Source organism: Hyperolius riggenbachi, chromosome 7, assembly GCF_040937935.1.
Source record: "Hyperolius riggenbachi isolate aHypRig1 chromosome 7, aHypRig1.pri, whole genome shotgun sequence".
Taxonomy (NCBI): Eukaryota; Metazoa; Chordata; class Amphibia; order Anura; family Hyperoliidae; genus Hyperolius; species Hyperolius riggenbachi.
This window is the reverse complement of record NC_090652.1, coordinates 288,094,090-288,110,405: the sequence shown is the minus strand read 5'-3', so window position 1 is coordinate 288,110,405 and position 16,316 is coordinate 288,094,090. Positions and strand designations below refer to the sequence as shown.

The 16,316-nt window shown below is 43.3% G+C and overlaps 1 protein-coding gene across 3 annotated transcripts in view; it reads left to right on the top strand.

The window, feature by feature from the left end:
• Positions 1-16,316, top strand: part of THSD7B (thrombospondin type 1 domain containing 7B) — a 733,248-nt gene that overhangs the window by 688,145 nt on the left and 28,787 nt on the right. For all 3 annotated transcript variants that reach the window (XM_068245888.1, XM_068245890.1, XM_068245889.1), the window contains 3 exons: positions 4,683-4,842; positions 7,261-7,434; positions 13,349-13,444. In XM_068245888.1, coding sequence (XP_068101989.1) covers positions 4,683-4,842; positions 7,261-7,434; positions 13,349-13,444 — 430 coding nt within the window. The remainder of the gene's footprint in view (positions 1-4,682; positions 4,843-7,260; positions 7,435-13,348; positions 13,445-16,316) is intronic.

Genomic DNA, 16,316 nt, shown 5'->3' with positions numbered 1-16,316 from the left:
TTGATGCACTCGCGCGAGTCCCGTGAAAGCATAGTTATGCATTGTTCTAATGCATTTGCTTTTTTTTTTACTTTCTATGCATTTCAATGACCTTTGTATGCATTTGAAATTAGAGAACACAGTTTGCCTCACAGCACGCTATTTGTTTTCCTGTAAAGAATTTGTCAGACACATCAGAAGACATTTACAGGGCTTTTCAGCCATGTTTACCAGCTATTTCCACAGAGTTCTTTGAGATGTAATCACAGAAAAAAAGGTCTTAGAACAAAAGAGAGAAAAAAAAGGAATCCAGTGCATTGAAAATGCATTAGATTTTTCATGTGTATAATTTATACACGAGAAAAGGAAATGTTTTTAGGGCTGGTTTAAATATATTTGTTTTTCTTGCTGAACAACGCATATATTTTACTCCAGATAAATAGGAAGCGTATTTAAATTCCGCTCATTTTTATGTATTTTTCCCAGTGATGCCAAGGCTGTTCTGTTTATCCAGGCAGTAGAATAAGAAGAAAGAAACGTGCACCTTACGTCCAATTTTAATTGGTTGCCGTGGCAGATACAATGGTATAGCAGCAATAGATATCAACAAAATCACATGTGAATAACATTCAATCTGAGAAGAGCTTACATGTCTATGTTTTTGCAGTGATCGGTGCAGGAGGTGGGTGGTAGGCAATAGGGTGGAATAGCAACGTCCGTTTCGCGTCGGTCTGACGATTGGTCACGCTGGGTACCACGTGTGTACCACGTTCCATAGGGGGGTTGGATGGCTTTATAGGGTGGTGGTAGCACTTGGAGGAGCTGGGTGCGTCCCCTCCATCCCCCCCCCCCCTCCAGGTGCAATGCTGGAGAGACACCCTTCGAATAACAACACAACAGAGGTGCCCCCTGCTCTGCTCCCCTTTCCCAGTAGTGTCGCTCCCATGTCATGTAGTTGGCATATTTTTGCAGCTGGACTAAGTTCATAAGAGGTAGGGAGTCTTTTCTTTTGGGCAATTGTTGGCAGATCTCCGGGGTGGTGGTGGCCATGTGCTTCTCTGTCGACCCTCCCTGGGGTGCAGCTGCAGTGCTTCTGGGCAATGGGTGTGCTCGGGGCATTGCTTGTGCTGTTCTCTTTCCCTGGGGTCATAGGAGGCCTACACGTGGCACCCATGTTAATATGCAAATTATTTATGTGACTCCTGCAACAAGAGGCAGTGTAGTTGGTTTAGGCCTTGCATATTCTGGTGCCACAGATGCAATTTGAGGCAAGAGGCTTTTCTGCAGCCATCATAAATCAGGTGCTGTCATGAGCACGCAGCATGCCACTCTAGTGCAGTGAAGTTGGGAGTAAATTAAGTCACTATTGAAATCAACGGCCCCCTTAGGCAGATGTTGGTGTTTGGGAGAGCGGGGTCCCCATCTTTCTGTGGGGTGGTGGAAGAAGGTGGAGTTCCGCTTTAAGCTTGCTAAATTCCTTGCGATGTGCGTAGCTGACCTTAAATGGAACCTGAAGCGAACCTGAAGAAAATTATTTAAAATAAACACATGACGTACTTGCAAATGAATATTACATACTAACTTCACCGTCAGTTCCTCTCAGAAGCTCACCATTTTCGTCTTACAGTGATCCCTTCCAGTTCTGACAAGATTTTGTCAGAACTGAAATATACCAGTTGCTGTCAGTTATATATCAGCAGCTGTCAGTTACAACTGAATATGCAAGGTAATGTCCATGTTTCCCTATGGCTCAAGTGGGCGATATTACAGTTGAACAGTGTGCTGACCAGGAAGCTGTTATGGGGTAATGGCCATTTTTTAAATGGAGGACGGAGAAATCCATTAATCACAGCGGACAAATGGGATGCAGGAGAGGAGAAAGAGATTGAGGAGTTGACTACACAGGAGGTAAGTATGACGTGTGTATGGTTATTTTGACTTTTTATTTTCAGTTCAGTTTCTCTTTAAAGATTTTCTCCTGGCTGAAACGGGAACCTCGTGTTTAATGGGAGTATTTACTGTTGCTCTCAGAAGATTTGCTTTCGCTCAGCAGTGCGCCGCCGTACGCTCCATTTCCCCTAAAATGAAGATTTCATGTGCGATACTTCGGCACTTAGCCTGAGTGATCGTATTGAAATAATGAACCTTGCTAAAAATACCCTCTGTGCATCTCATTAGCGGCCGCACAAGTCTATTTTTACAAATGGAAAGATTCTAATGGTTCTCTTCTTCCTCCTGTGTGTCCACTCCATCTGCCTCTCTCCCTCATTATTTCTGATTTGGAAAAAAATATAAAAATCGGTGACCCCACTTTACCCCCTTCCACCACCCCCAGCCCGCTATCCCTCCTTCGCACTATAGTAATGAATTTATTTCCATTTCAGAAGTTTGTTTTGGTAAACTTTATTTTTTGTTTTTTCACGACTTACCTGACAAAGTTTGAAATAACATTGTTTAGTAAAGCGCTGTTGACGTTTTAAACATCCCTGGAATACGGAATTAAAGAGACACTGAAGCAAAAAAAAAAATTATAATATTATGATTTGTATGTGTAGTACAGCTAAGAAATAAAACATTAAGATCAGATACATCAGTCTAATTGTTTCCAGTACAGGAAGAGTTAAGAAACTCCAGTTGTTATCTCTATGTAAACAAGCCATTAACTCTCCAACTAATGCTGGATACACACGGTGTGTTCGTGCACTCGATTTTCCCGTCGATTCCCGTCGATTCGTTTATTTCCAACATGTCCGATTTGGATCTCGATGGATCGTTAGGTCGATTCGGCATACTTTGCATGCGAATCGACCTAACGATCCATCGAAATCCAAATCGGACATGTTGGAAATAAACGAATCGACGGGAATCGACGGGTATCGACGGGAAAATCGAGTGCACGAACGCACCGTGTGTATCCAGCATAAGTATAGTCGTGGAGAGGGCTGTTATCTGACTTTTATTATCTCAACTGTTCCTGGACTATTTACTTTTCCTCTGCTAGAGGAGAGGTCATTACTTCACAGACTGCTCTGAAAGACTCATTTTGAATGCTGAATGTTGTGTAATCTGCACATATTATAGAATGATGCAATGTTAGAAAAAACACTATATACCTGAAAATAAAAATATGAGAATATTTTCTTTGCTGCTAATCTTTTAGTAATTATTCATAGTACACAACCAATTCACTATATCATATTTTTTTTTTCGATTCAGTGTCTCTTTAAGTCTGTATTATACGCAGCAGCTGAAACGCTTATGCCACGCTCGAAAAAGATGGAATTGCAAATGCAAGGGATTTTTAAGTGGGTCCGAAATGGAGTAATTTTGTCCGACGGCGTGCTTATTTTTGTTTGCGGGGTTTTCGGGACATTTTTTTTCCGGGGGGGGGAGGGATACAGAGAATTTTAAGCAGATTGCCCAATCCTGAAAAGAATGCAAACGTGAAGCGATATGTGGTTGTCTGAGAGGAATTTTAATGAACTGCACACAAACGCATAACATCACCCTGAGTTCACCGCTGCATTTATTTAAATGATGTGTTTCTGTGAAAATATGTGTTTCATAGAGTTAAATATACATAAGCCATTATGCAAATTGATATACTTTCACTGTATAGACGCCTGGAAAGAGCCGGTCAACGAGAGGCTAGTCTTGTCAGCCTACGTGCAAGTTTAATTCAAATGGTACCAGGCCAATCGGAAATTTGGCAGAGTGCAACCGCTTGGCCCAATTTCAAACTGTTTGCAATCAACTAGCATTAGCATTATACTGATGTCTATGACAGTTGATCGCTGTGGTTAGCAGGTGGGGGGAGGGAAGAAGGGAGTAAAAAAAAAAAATATTAAAAAGACAAAAGCATTTAAAATAAAAAATGCCTGCAGGGATGGGGGGGGGGGGGGGGGTGAGAGGTTGGGGTGAGAGGGGGGTAAATCACTTGTGTTCTGAGTTGTACGGCCCTGCAGTGAGCCTTAAAGGATACCTGAAGTGACATAATGAGATAGACATGGGTATGTACAGTGCCTAGCACACAAATAACTATGCTGTGTTCCTTTTTTTTCTTTCTCTTCCTGAAAGAGTTTAATATCAGGTTTGTAGGTGACTGACTCAGTCCTGACTCAGACAGGAAGTAACTACACTGCGAACCTCACTGATAAGAAATTCCAACTATAAAACACTTTCCTAGCAGAAAATGGCTTCTGAGAGCAAGAAAGAGGTAAAAATGGGAATTACTTATCAGTGAGGGTCACACTGTAGTCACTTCCTGTCAGGACTGAGTCAGCCACTTACATACCTGATATTTAACTTTTTCAGGCAGAGAAAGAAAAAAAAGAAACACATCCTAGTTATTTGTGTGCTAGGCACTGTACATACACATGTCTATCTCATCATGTCACATGTCACTTCGGGTATCCTTAAAAGCTGCAGTGGCCTGAATTGTAAAAAAAAAATAGCCTGGTCACTAGGGGGTGTAAGCCTATGGTCCTGAAGTGGTTAACATGATAGATTGTTTCACTGAACCACAGGGAGAGTCAGGTGCTCAGCTCATCTTGCTTTCACTTTGATTTCATCAGCCTGTATCTGTGAATCCACTGATCACATTGACATGCAGTTTTCAGTGCAGGTCCCCTCTGAATGCGCAGTGTTGGGTCATATGTTGTATTTTTGCTGCTGTAATTATCTTTGGTGTTTTGTCTTTGCAGAACGGTCAGTGTGGAGAAGGTGTGAAGTCTCGCAACCTCACTTGTGTGGTCCATGACGGCTCTGCATCTGGTGCCGAAAAGCTGGTGGAGCCCAAGTTCTGCAGCCAGCTGCCTGGAGAGGACAGTTCATTGAGCATGCCATGTTATGTGCCCTGCCCAGGTACAGCTGCCACTGAATGCTTCTTTATGCTGTTATGTCCTTGTTGGGTGTTTATGTGGGAAGCAAGAAATTTGAATGCCTGCAGCGTTGCGGAAGTTTGGGTACCGCCATAGGCGCCTATATAAATATCGACTATGTGTGGAAATTTGGGCACCGACCGCCGGGGAGAGGGGGGTTTAAGGTTAGGCATGGGGAGGTTAAAGGAACACTATCAAACCAAGTGTTCTAAAATGACAATGTACAAATAATGTCTAAGTAGCTGTGTAAACATTTTCCTACTTTTCATGTTAAATATCAGAGGCAAAAGCTGTAATTCACTGTGTGTAGATTTTAGCTACGTTTGGAATGTCTCATTTGCATAGGTGAATCTCTGCAGTCTGGCATGCTAAGAACAGTGTAAGGGCTCTTTTCCACTATGAAATGCGATCGCAATCGCGTTTCAATTTCCACCATGCGATTGTGCTACTATACTCAGTATAGTAGAGCTCAATCGCAATCCAAAACGCGGCAGGACGACAATTGCGTTTGGACCAAAATCGCATCGCAATCGGATCGCACTAATGGAAATTGCTGCTGCAGTTTCCATTAATTTAATATACCTTGCGTTTTGCGATTGGAATAAAAACACAAGTCGCAGGGTAGTGGAAAAAGGCCCTAGGGCCTCTTGCACGCTACATGCGAATCCGAATTTTTTTTATACATCCGATTTTGGATTCTGATTAAAAATCTTAGCAGCATGCAGTATGTTTTTTTAATGGGAATCCAAAATCGGATCAGATAAAAAATCTGAATCGCATGTAGTGTGCAAGAGGCCTAAGGCTCCCTGCACACTGCAAATCCGATTTGCGATTCTGATTTGTGATTCCGATTTTACCTGGATGCTATCAAAAGAAAAGCGCAGAAAAATTGTAGCATGCATTACCGATGAAAAATCAGAATCGCATGTGAAAATCGATTAAAAATCGAAATGGCATGTAGTGTGCAAGAGGCCTAATATTGAAGCAGAGTTATATGAAAAGCCTGTCAAGTGTCAGGTTTCACACACACAATTAGGGCCCTTTTCCACTAGCAAACGCAATCAGAAATGCCAGCGATTGCGATTTTTTATTAATTTTGATATGCGATGCTGATTTTTCATTTGCATTGCATTATCACTCAGGGCCCTTTTCCACTAGCAATCACTCAATGCTAGCGATTGCCCTTTACACACGAATGCACGTGCATTGCAAAATGGCAGTAAAAATAGCTCCCGAACACCATCTCGTTTTGTAAAAATGTAATCATGATAGTGGAAAATACCTACCGCAATTCCTATGTTAAGGTGGCAACCCTAATGATTCAGTGTTTTGCGATTCAGCATTGGAACCGCTGCTAGTGAAAAAGGGCAATAAAATTGCTCCAGAAAGCGATTGCGATTTGCAAATCTAATCACTTCTCATGATTTCTATGATAAAGTAGCAACCATAGCATTTTAAAAATCACTAGCGATTTGTGATTTTGCGCTTCAGCTGTGCAGTGGAAAAGGGCCCTTACTAATGCTTATGTTGCACATAAGATACATTTCCTTTGCTCTCTGCAGAGAGCTCAGTCAGAGACAAGCAGAGCTTTCTCTCAAACAGGGTAAACAGATGAAGTGTGAGGGACTTCCCCCTCCCCTTATGGTTCACTTTGCCATCAGAGCAGTGTAAAATGAATCAGATATCAGTAAACAATGAGATAAGCATTTAAATGTATACACCAGTACTAACAGCACTTCTCAAACACTTCCTATCTCAATTGAAAAAGAAACATGTTATTCGATAGTGTTCCTTTAAGGTTGACCATCGAAGGGGGGGGGGGGTGGTTAAAGATAGGCATGGTCAAGGTTGGACATTGGATGCGGGTAATCATGGTAAGGCATGAGGGGTGGTTAAGGTTAGCCATCGAAAGGGGGGTGGTTAAGGTTAAGCATCAGAGGGGGGTGGCTAAGATTTGTCATTGGAGAGGAGGGTTGGTTAAGATTAGGCATCAAAGGGGGGTGTTTAAATTAAGGGTTAGATAAAGTAACTGTGGTATAATTTACCGATATGTTACTATCATAATTGACACTGCAAAAAAAAAGTAGAATATCATTAAATTATTATTTCTGGGCACACAAATTTCTTGCCGGCCTGGAAATCCATTTAATTCTCGCTATAAACTATTATTTGCTGTTCTTCTCTCTTGTGTATGATGTCATTGGCGTTCATACTCTACGACATCCTCCGCAGCACCACATATAACCAACGTTGAGGTCGTGTCCCCTCTGCTTCATTAATGCCCTGACCGAGGTGACATTTCCCGAATGACGATGTTCAGCGCTCTATTATCCGCAGAGGTGACATTCCCCCACTATCAGGCTGATGTACTCAGGGCCGCATGTTATGTCTGCCCTTTCAGGTGATTGCCATTTCGCTGAGTGGTCTCACTGGAGCTCCTGCGAGGTCACCTGCATTGATGGACGCAGCTTCGAAACCGTCGGACGTCAATCCCGGTCCAGAACTTTCATCGTGCAGTCTCTGGAGAATCAGGACGAGTGTCCCAAGCCGGTCATCGAGACCCGACCTTGTACAGGTTTTTGCTTTTGCCTTATCTGTCTTTTATCTGTACAGCTTCACGGGAGGTGTTGGTTTACATTAAAATATTTTATCTAAAGCCCGGCTAAATCCAAAGGTAAACAAGATGTACGGTGTCCACAAACTGGTCGATGTGGCCAACTGATAGATCCCTCTATATCATTATCTGTTCAAAAAGGGATCTATCTGATTGAAGCCCTCCATACACTGCATATTTTACATAGATTTCAGCAAGAAATTGATTGAAAATCTCTGCGCCCCTCATATATTCCCTCCCTCCACCCCTGGGCCCATGCGGTGTAGGCAGCGATTATACTAATCTGTCTACCGCCACTTCCTCCCATGTCTTATCTACACTGCCGGGTGCTCCTCTCTGTGTTTTGTCTACTAGGGTGCCTGTATCTAGTGACTACACAATAGAGGCCAACCACTAGATGCCTCTGGTGTGACGTGACACAGGCACCCCGAGAGAGAAGAGACAAAGAGGAGCAGCGGCAGTGGAGATAAGACATGGGAGGGAGTGCCCGGCGATGAGCAGAGGATACGGGATTGCGCTCTTTTTTGTGTGCTCTGCATGCAGAGGCTCGGGAGACACAAAGGACACGTAATGGTGGCACTTTGTTTACGGGCCAGCTGCCATCTCTAGACACATATTTTGGACACTTCCCCAATTTCATTTTTTATTTACAAAAGCATTCATTGGAAGGGACTGAAAGCAGCACTGAAAAGGCTTGGTGTTTCTTTAAAAGAGTACCTAAGGTATAAATTACAGTTTGCTTTAAACTTAATAAGTTGCCAAGATAAGTAATCTCTCACATGATAAAGTGTGATTTTCTCACCCTTAGGGTCCGTATTCCACATATGGTCTTGAAATCCCCACCCCCAGTGTGAAATTGGGCCTGGGGCATTTTTTTTCTTTCCAAACCATAGGTGCAAAGGATGCTGAGGGATTGATGTCATAACTCCACCCCTCATGTCCATGTGATCTAGGCAGACAGACAGACATCTGAAATAAGAATTATAGCAATGATGTCATGATAAGACAGGCTGCAGCAGTTTTCCTGTCTCTTCTCTGAACTACAGTTTGTGAAAAGATAAGTAATTTGATCCAGGCAGGCAGACTGCAGGGGAGGGAGGGGCAGAGGAGTTAACCAGGCTGAAGAGGTGGGCACAATGCTTTAGCAAGGCTTCAGCTTCAGGAGGAATAAGGAAGTGCTACTTACAGATATAAATGTGAGTCTACCCTATCCAATATGATGTGCCAGATGTAAACTTTATATGTTCATCTAACTGTACTCAGTGCCTAGAATACACATATATATATTGCCATTCAGACCTTTTTTTGGCTGGAGGTGGTCTCAGTTGCACAGCATCAGAACTTTGTTTTTCTTACCCAAGCCTCATTTTTAGCTGCACAGAAGCTAAGCTCCGCCCCATCAAAGAAATTTGTCCGGGCATGTTTCCCCTGATGCTGGCAAAGCATGATGAGATTTCTGATGTTGTTCTCGTTGCCTAGCGCACGCAGCTGGGATCAGGACAGTTGGAACTGTGTCTCATGCTCCCTGTCACCTGATTTCAACCAAAAAGATGGCTGCCCCCATGAAATCACAAACATTTGCCTGTTCTTTCAAAACAGGGTGGGTAAGAGATTATATGACCTATCTATTTTAATTGACATTACTAATGTAACTTTATGACAGTATGTGTGTTTAGGCTGAAGTTCCTCTTTAAGTTTATTCTTCAGGCATGATACAGAACTGGATCAGAACCATACAAAAGTAATGTAACATACAGAGGCTTATATATAACTTTGAAGGGTTTACAGCAATTTGACATCATTTTACACAGTCTTCCACCTTTTAAAATGTAAAAAAAGACCCCCATCAATGAATAAAGAAAAAATTCCATCAATGCTTAGATCTATTCACCCCAAGAGCATTGACAGTAGGTGGACACAACAGTACTCAAATTAGCTATTCACCAGCAGGCGCCAACAGGAAGGCAAAAACCAAATTTAAATCAGAGAACAACAGTTACTACAATAGGAAATAGTGGGCTTGATTCACTAAGACAAATAGCGTGAGTAACCCTCTGTTACTTGTGCTATTTAACCCTGCGCATCTTAATGCACGCTATATGCACTATTGGCAGCAGAGCATGCATTATTACCCGTGGTCAGAGGAGTGCTTGATATACCCAGCATAGCGAGCGCTTGTAGCTTATGCCGGCTATTAGCCAGTAATGGGTGCTCTGATCATCCGGAGCTCCGATCATCCCGCCCTGGAACCCTTCAGGTCCAGTTACTTTGAAGGAAGTGATCCTGGCACTCTGATTGGCCCAATAGGCTGCCTGTCATGTGACATCACTTGACAGGCAGTCTACTGGATGCTGTGTTACCACTTCCACTTTGCAATCACCGATAAAAGTATTGTCACTGTCCTCCCACAGGATTGTTCACACTCCCAGGTATCTCTTCCCTCGTTAGTGATGGCGCTCCTGGTAGCATATGGAGCGCAGTACAGGCTACTTTCCCTTGTAACGCAGATCAGAGCAGGAATACTCGCTGGCCAGATGACCCTCCCTCTTCCTTATAGATAGTCTGATGACTCCGCCCTCCAGTATAGATAGCCAACTGACCCTCTTCTTCCAGTATAGCCTGCCGCCCACCCGCCCTTGATCCTGTGGTGCCCTAGGCCATGGCCTATGTGTCCTTGGCTCAAAATCCAGCCCTGAGTATTCGCCTCAGTTATGCTCCTTTACGCAAGGACATCGGGCAGGTGAAACTGGCAATTGAATTTGCCGGTAAATCCTGAGCGATGTGAGGAGATAAGTAGCTTGCATGTTTTAAGCTTCTTATCTCCTCAAATTGCATATGGCCCCTGGGGTCAGAGTCAGTGGTTTCATAAATTGAGGAGTTGGAGTCGGGTGATTTTTGTACAGACTCCACAGCCCTGCTGACAAGAGTAATAGTTTATCGCATGTGTTGTTTTCAGAGAACGGACATTGCTGGCAATCCAAGTGTGTGAAGCTGTGTGTTTTCTCTACCCACCTACACAGTGATTGCCTATGAAGGAAACCTTCCCTGCTACTCATACAGTTCTATATAACCCAGAACACTTAGCTCTTGGTATGGTCTTTCTTTTAGGTTTTTGACAACACTTTTTTTTAACAGTTTAAATTTTATTTTTTGACACTTTGACCTTAAAAATCATGACTACAGGAGGGTTAAGGTCAAGAGCCCCAATGAGTGCTGACAATGAGGTATGACAAACAAGGCACTCTCTGGAAACCAGATGTTATGTACTTTATGTCCTGTGATTTCCCTGTCAGGAAGGTCAAGAGTGTTATTGTAAGTTCCCAGCCAGGTAGGATGCACAAGATGTCTTATTCGTTGAGAGGTAGAAGGAGAAAAACACACAAGGACAACTATGTATTTTGATAATTTAGCCTGTCTAATTCCCTCTTATTTGTGACTAATCACTAGATATAATTTGATCCCTCAACTGTGTCTGCTGGCTGCCTTGGCAGAGCAGCTAGTATGTAAACACGGGATGTTAACCCTATGGGCCTGATTCACAAAGCGGTGCAAACTTTTTCGCGGACTTTTGCGCGCGCAAAGTGCCGTGATTTGCGCAATCGCGGACTTTTGCACGCGCAATATGCCGCGATTCGCGCAAATTGCGCGCGCAAAAGTCCGCGATCGCGCGAATCGTGGCACTTTGCGCGCGCAAAAGTCCGCGAAAAAGTTTGCACCGCTTTGTGAATCAGGCCCCATGTCTACTTCCATGAAAGCAGTACGTAGACACACTGCAGATTTATTGCAGGATTTGTATCAGCTGTAACAAAGATGTTTTTCTGTAAAAGTTCTGAGTTCAGGTCCGCTTTAAACCATGTACAGCGTGGAGTAACTCTCACAGAGATGGGTTGCTAAACAGACAATCGCTTATTATATAGACATGTGGAGAAGTCCCCACTTGCACCTTGAATCGGGTTGCAACTCTCAAAAAAATAAGCAGTTAAATTCCACGACAACAAAGGAAAGTGTGAGCTTACCTTTAATCCATTAGCAGCCAATTTAATTACGAGCTTGCAAGTGCTCCAGGACAATTTATTTTAGTACTTTTTTATTTCTTATCTGTTACATGTGCTTGCTACTAAATAGTACTGCTGTAATGTGTATTTATGGCCACTTGTCACTAGGGGGCAGTGCAAGATAGCGACAGAGGACTTCTGCTTTCAGTTTATGTATTTTCTGCTAGCAGAGAGAGATCAAAACATTCCAAGAATTTACAGCACAACGAGTTCTGCCGACTGATGTCAAAAGCAGAGCACTAATCACAAACAAGATAACTCTACTGAAGCTGCTAATGTCATATATATATATATATATATATATATATATATATATATATATATATATATATATATATATATATATATATATATATATATATATATATTATATTATATAATTTATTGAGGAACAAAAGATCATATCCATGAACTTCATCAAGTGCCAACATCAAACAATAACAATCCACTCTTCCCCCATTTTTTTTTCATAATACAGAACAAATTAAAGCAATATGAAGCATTACCCTCCCTCCTCCTCCAAATCCAAACAATGCAGTTCTCATCATACTCCACCCTTAGTATAAAATACAAAATATAGCATGTACAAGGAATCTCAACCTGCACATTTTCAACAAGAGGCTTCTCCCCTACATTCCCACCATGTTCCTATATTCCACCGTATCTTGAAACATACTCCACTTTTCCCACTTATTATTAAAGATCTCCATCCTATCTTGCTCTAACGCAATCTGATTCTCCATACCCTTAACCATATTAACTCTACCAATCCAATCTTTGAGAGCAGGAGAATCCTGGCACCTCCACTTAACCATTTATGCCACGCGGACGTGTGCTTCAAGTCCGCAGCGGCAGCTGCTAGAGCCGCAGCGACGCGCTACTCGCGTCCCTGTAGTTTGGTTGGTCTGCAGGCGATCGTGCTGCTGCTGCTAGCAGGGGGGTTGGATGCAGGGAACAAAAGTCCCCTGTGCCAATCTGTACATGTCCGCTGAGAATAAACACTGCCGCTGATTTCCACCGGTTTCCGCCGCCGATCGTTAAATTTATGAATGGAAACAATGTAATGCCTACATAGAATCCGACTGACATGGAGAATTTTATTACAGCCCCTACCCTCTTCACTGTACTCTGTACAAGACTGGAAACAGTTAACTGTATGTTACGGAGCGTGGTGGTAAAGATTGCTGGTGGGGCAGTGTCCCAGCATGCCCCAGTGTAGCACCCCCATGCAAATCTGCCTGCTTGTTTAGAGTCTATGGCTAAAAGTATTAGAGGAGAAGGATCAGGAGACCAGCCAGGTAATGTGTATTGCTTAAAAAGAAATAAATATAACAGCCTCCATGTTCCTCTCAACTCAGGGAATTTCCCTTTAATATGTAAATTCAGCTATCACTCTCTAATAAACACATCCCATAATGATGCCAGCCATGACGGTTGATCCATTGGGCTTGAGTAGACACAGATGAGTCATCAGCTAGCCTTGTGGATTTTCCGCCTAATCACCATTGGATTAGAGTTCACTTATCCATCCGTCCTGACTCCGTATTCTGCTATAATTTCTGGAATTGGCTTCCTCGTTAAAAGTTTAGTTTCGGCTGATTTTGCTCGCAGGTAATGGCAGCATCCTCTCGGCGTTGGCGATCGCCAGAGCTCGAGTGATATTGCGCGCGAGGCTGAGCCTGCCAGTCTCATCCATTACGTATAATTAGCCATCGGGAGCTGAGAGTTTGTTTTGGCCGGAGCAGGCTGTGAATATAATGAGTTTCATACTCCCAGAAATAATGAGATTTAACCGCCGCTGTTTGTGTGTTTACCGGCAGGAGGAAAATGCTTCCGCTACCTGTGGAAAATGAGTGCCTGGAAGGACAACAAGAGGGAGGTCTGGTGCCAGCGCTCCGATGGAACGAATGTCACAGGTACTGAGCTCCACAATAACAATTACATAATACAGGGTAAAAGTCTATAAAAATGTGCTAAATACACAGGTGTAACACCCCCCCCCCCCCACCACCACCACCACAGGGAACTTGGGGGCCCAAATCCTGAGGATATATATAGCGGCAGCAGAGCATTATAGGTTGCCTGCTCCCAGCAGTGATACAGGTCCTCTTCACTTTCCTTGCCCTGCAACCAACCAATCACTATACAGCTTCTGTTCCTGTCACATGACACGGGACAGAAGGTGACGATTGATTGGCTTGATGCACGGCACTTGCACGCTGAAGGAAAGTGAAGAGGACCTGTATGGCTGCCAGAAGCATGTAACATATAATGCTCCACTGCCTTTCTGCATACCCACAGGACAGGGATCCAGTGTAATGGAAATTTGGAAGGTGGGGGGTATCAGATCTCTGCAGGGGGAGGGGGGAGCTACTTTGTAGTTACATCCCCAAGGCCAGATTCATACTTTTTGCGCCTCAAGGAAAAGTATGCTGGGACTTCCCTTTCATGAGCGGGTCCCTTGGGCCTCAGTTTCTCCTTTTTCATTGGTTGCTCTCTATTTTCAGCCTCATCTTTCATATGTAGCAACTTCTCCTTCATTTTTTTGCAGAGAAAGTCCATGCACAAGATAAATCACCAGCTCAGGAGTGCCACTCATCCATCCATAGATAAACACTTAGGGGTAGAGAAACAGCGACGGTGCACATCCGGCTAAAACATCAATTTATTGCTTCAGTTTAAAATCATAAACAAACGTTACAGACCAGCATCTTGGAGAGAGGTACAGGCAGTAAAGGGTCTACAGCCGTTTCGCACCTTAGCACATGTGGCGCATCATCAGGACCAATCGCTTACCTCCACAATCTCTACTTAAATAATGTATATCTTACCCAGGTGGCGAATCAATCAACCCTCGTCATGGGGCCGAGTGTCCGTTGCTTGGAACGCACGCTAAGACTCTAAAGCCTCCACTTCCGGATTTACGAGTGGTGTAAAAACGTCACATCCGGCGCACGCGACCGGAAGTACGCATCCATAGGAAAAAACCTAATGGGTTGACGCCCTACCCACGAAACAACGTCAGCGTATGCGACCCGTTGTAAGCATAGGCGTCACATCATGCGACCAAAGTTATTACATGGTAAATAGGTTGAGGAGCCTACTGGCTCCATCTTGTGGCCAGAGAAAATATAGCATACTCAACCATAATTAACTACCCATAAGGGGATTGATACTGCCACCGGAGCATATTAAAAGCTTCCCACAGGTCTGAGATCACACCTAGTCCACTTGAGCATAGAAGAGAAGCTTTTTTAAGAGGGGAAGGGAGGAGAAGAAACAGGGAAGAACAAGAGATATCATTCCTACTAGATGAAGAGAATTCAGTAATTATAATGAACAATTAAATGATCACAATCGCCATTAATTCAACTCACCACCCCTCAATATACGGTGGACCCGGTGTGATCCAGACCTAAAAGGAAAAATATTTATAGAATTTCATTAAAAACCTATTTCAAATGCATACACATTATCAATAAAGATAGAGTTATATAAAAACACACATATCACCCTATACAGCACATCTAATCAAATAAAGACTGAGAGATTGTTTCTCTCGTTCAGTCCAAGGGGACCTACAGCATCGAAAAATGAGATCCAATAGCTTTCCCTTTGGAGTAATTTCCTATGCCAATCACCCCCTCTTCTGTCCCTTTTCACCTGCTCAAGACCCAAAAACCTGAGTTTGGTGACATCTCCGGCGTGCATCTGCCGCATATGTTCAATAACACGAGGAGAGCCCTCACCACTGTGTATCGATCTGCAATGGGCTTGATAGCGGTCCTTGAGCATATTAGTGGTTTCCCCCACATAAATACGCATACATGGACATGTTAGGGCGTAAATTACACCCCGGGTTCTACAGTTTATAAACTGTTTGATCTTGCAGGATCGACCTCAGTGTGTGAATCGCCCCCCCTCCAACAAAAAATTACAACAAGAGCAATGATGGCACTTGAAATTGCCAGTCGGACGCATGTCACCAAGCCAGGTCAAACCAATTGGACTTATAAATTCGCTGTGAGTTAACTTGTCCTTCAAATTTGGGGCCCTCTTATAGGACACACACGGTGGAACACTACTCCTATCTTGCAATAGTTTATCCTGCTTGATAATCCACCAATTATTTTTAATAGATTTTTTGATGTTTTCATACATGGGTGAATATGAAAAATGCATATAGAAGCGGTTTGATGGACCCCTCTGAGACCTTCTTTTTGGAGTCAACAGCGATCGCCTATCTCTGTTTGCTGCTTTCTCAAAAGCCTGATTGATCATCACTTCTTGGTAGCCCCTCTTTTTTAATCTATCCCTCAAATCCTCAGATTGACTGAGGAAGTCCTCCCAAGTGCTGGCATTCCTCCTCAAGCGGAGAAACTGGCTATAGGGGAGACTCTTGATAGTAGTCAGGGGATGATAGCTAGTTGCACTTAACAGAGAATTAACCGCTGTCTCTTTTCTAAACGTTTTTATTAGAAGGCCCCCATTCCTTACCTCAATTTCTAAATCAAGAAAGACCATTTGTTGGTCTCCCCAATTGTGGGTGAATGCCATATTGACATCATTATTGTTCAGATATCTCATAAATGATTCGAACTCATCCTTGGTGCCCTGCCAGACAATTAAAATGTCATCAATAAAGCGGATCCAGAGTTTAATCCGCTCCAGAAACCCGTTCCTCGAGGAATAGATGTTATTGGCCTCCCAGTGGCCCATGAAGAGGCCGGCATACGCAGGGGCCACAGGGGTCCCCATAGCCGTGCCGACCTCCTGATGGTACCACTG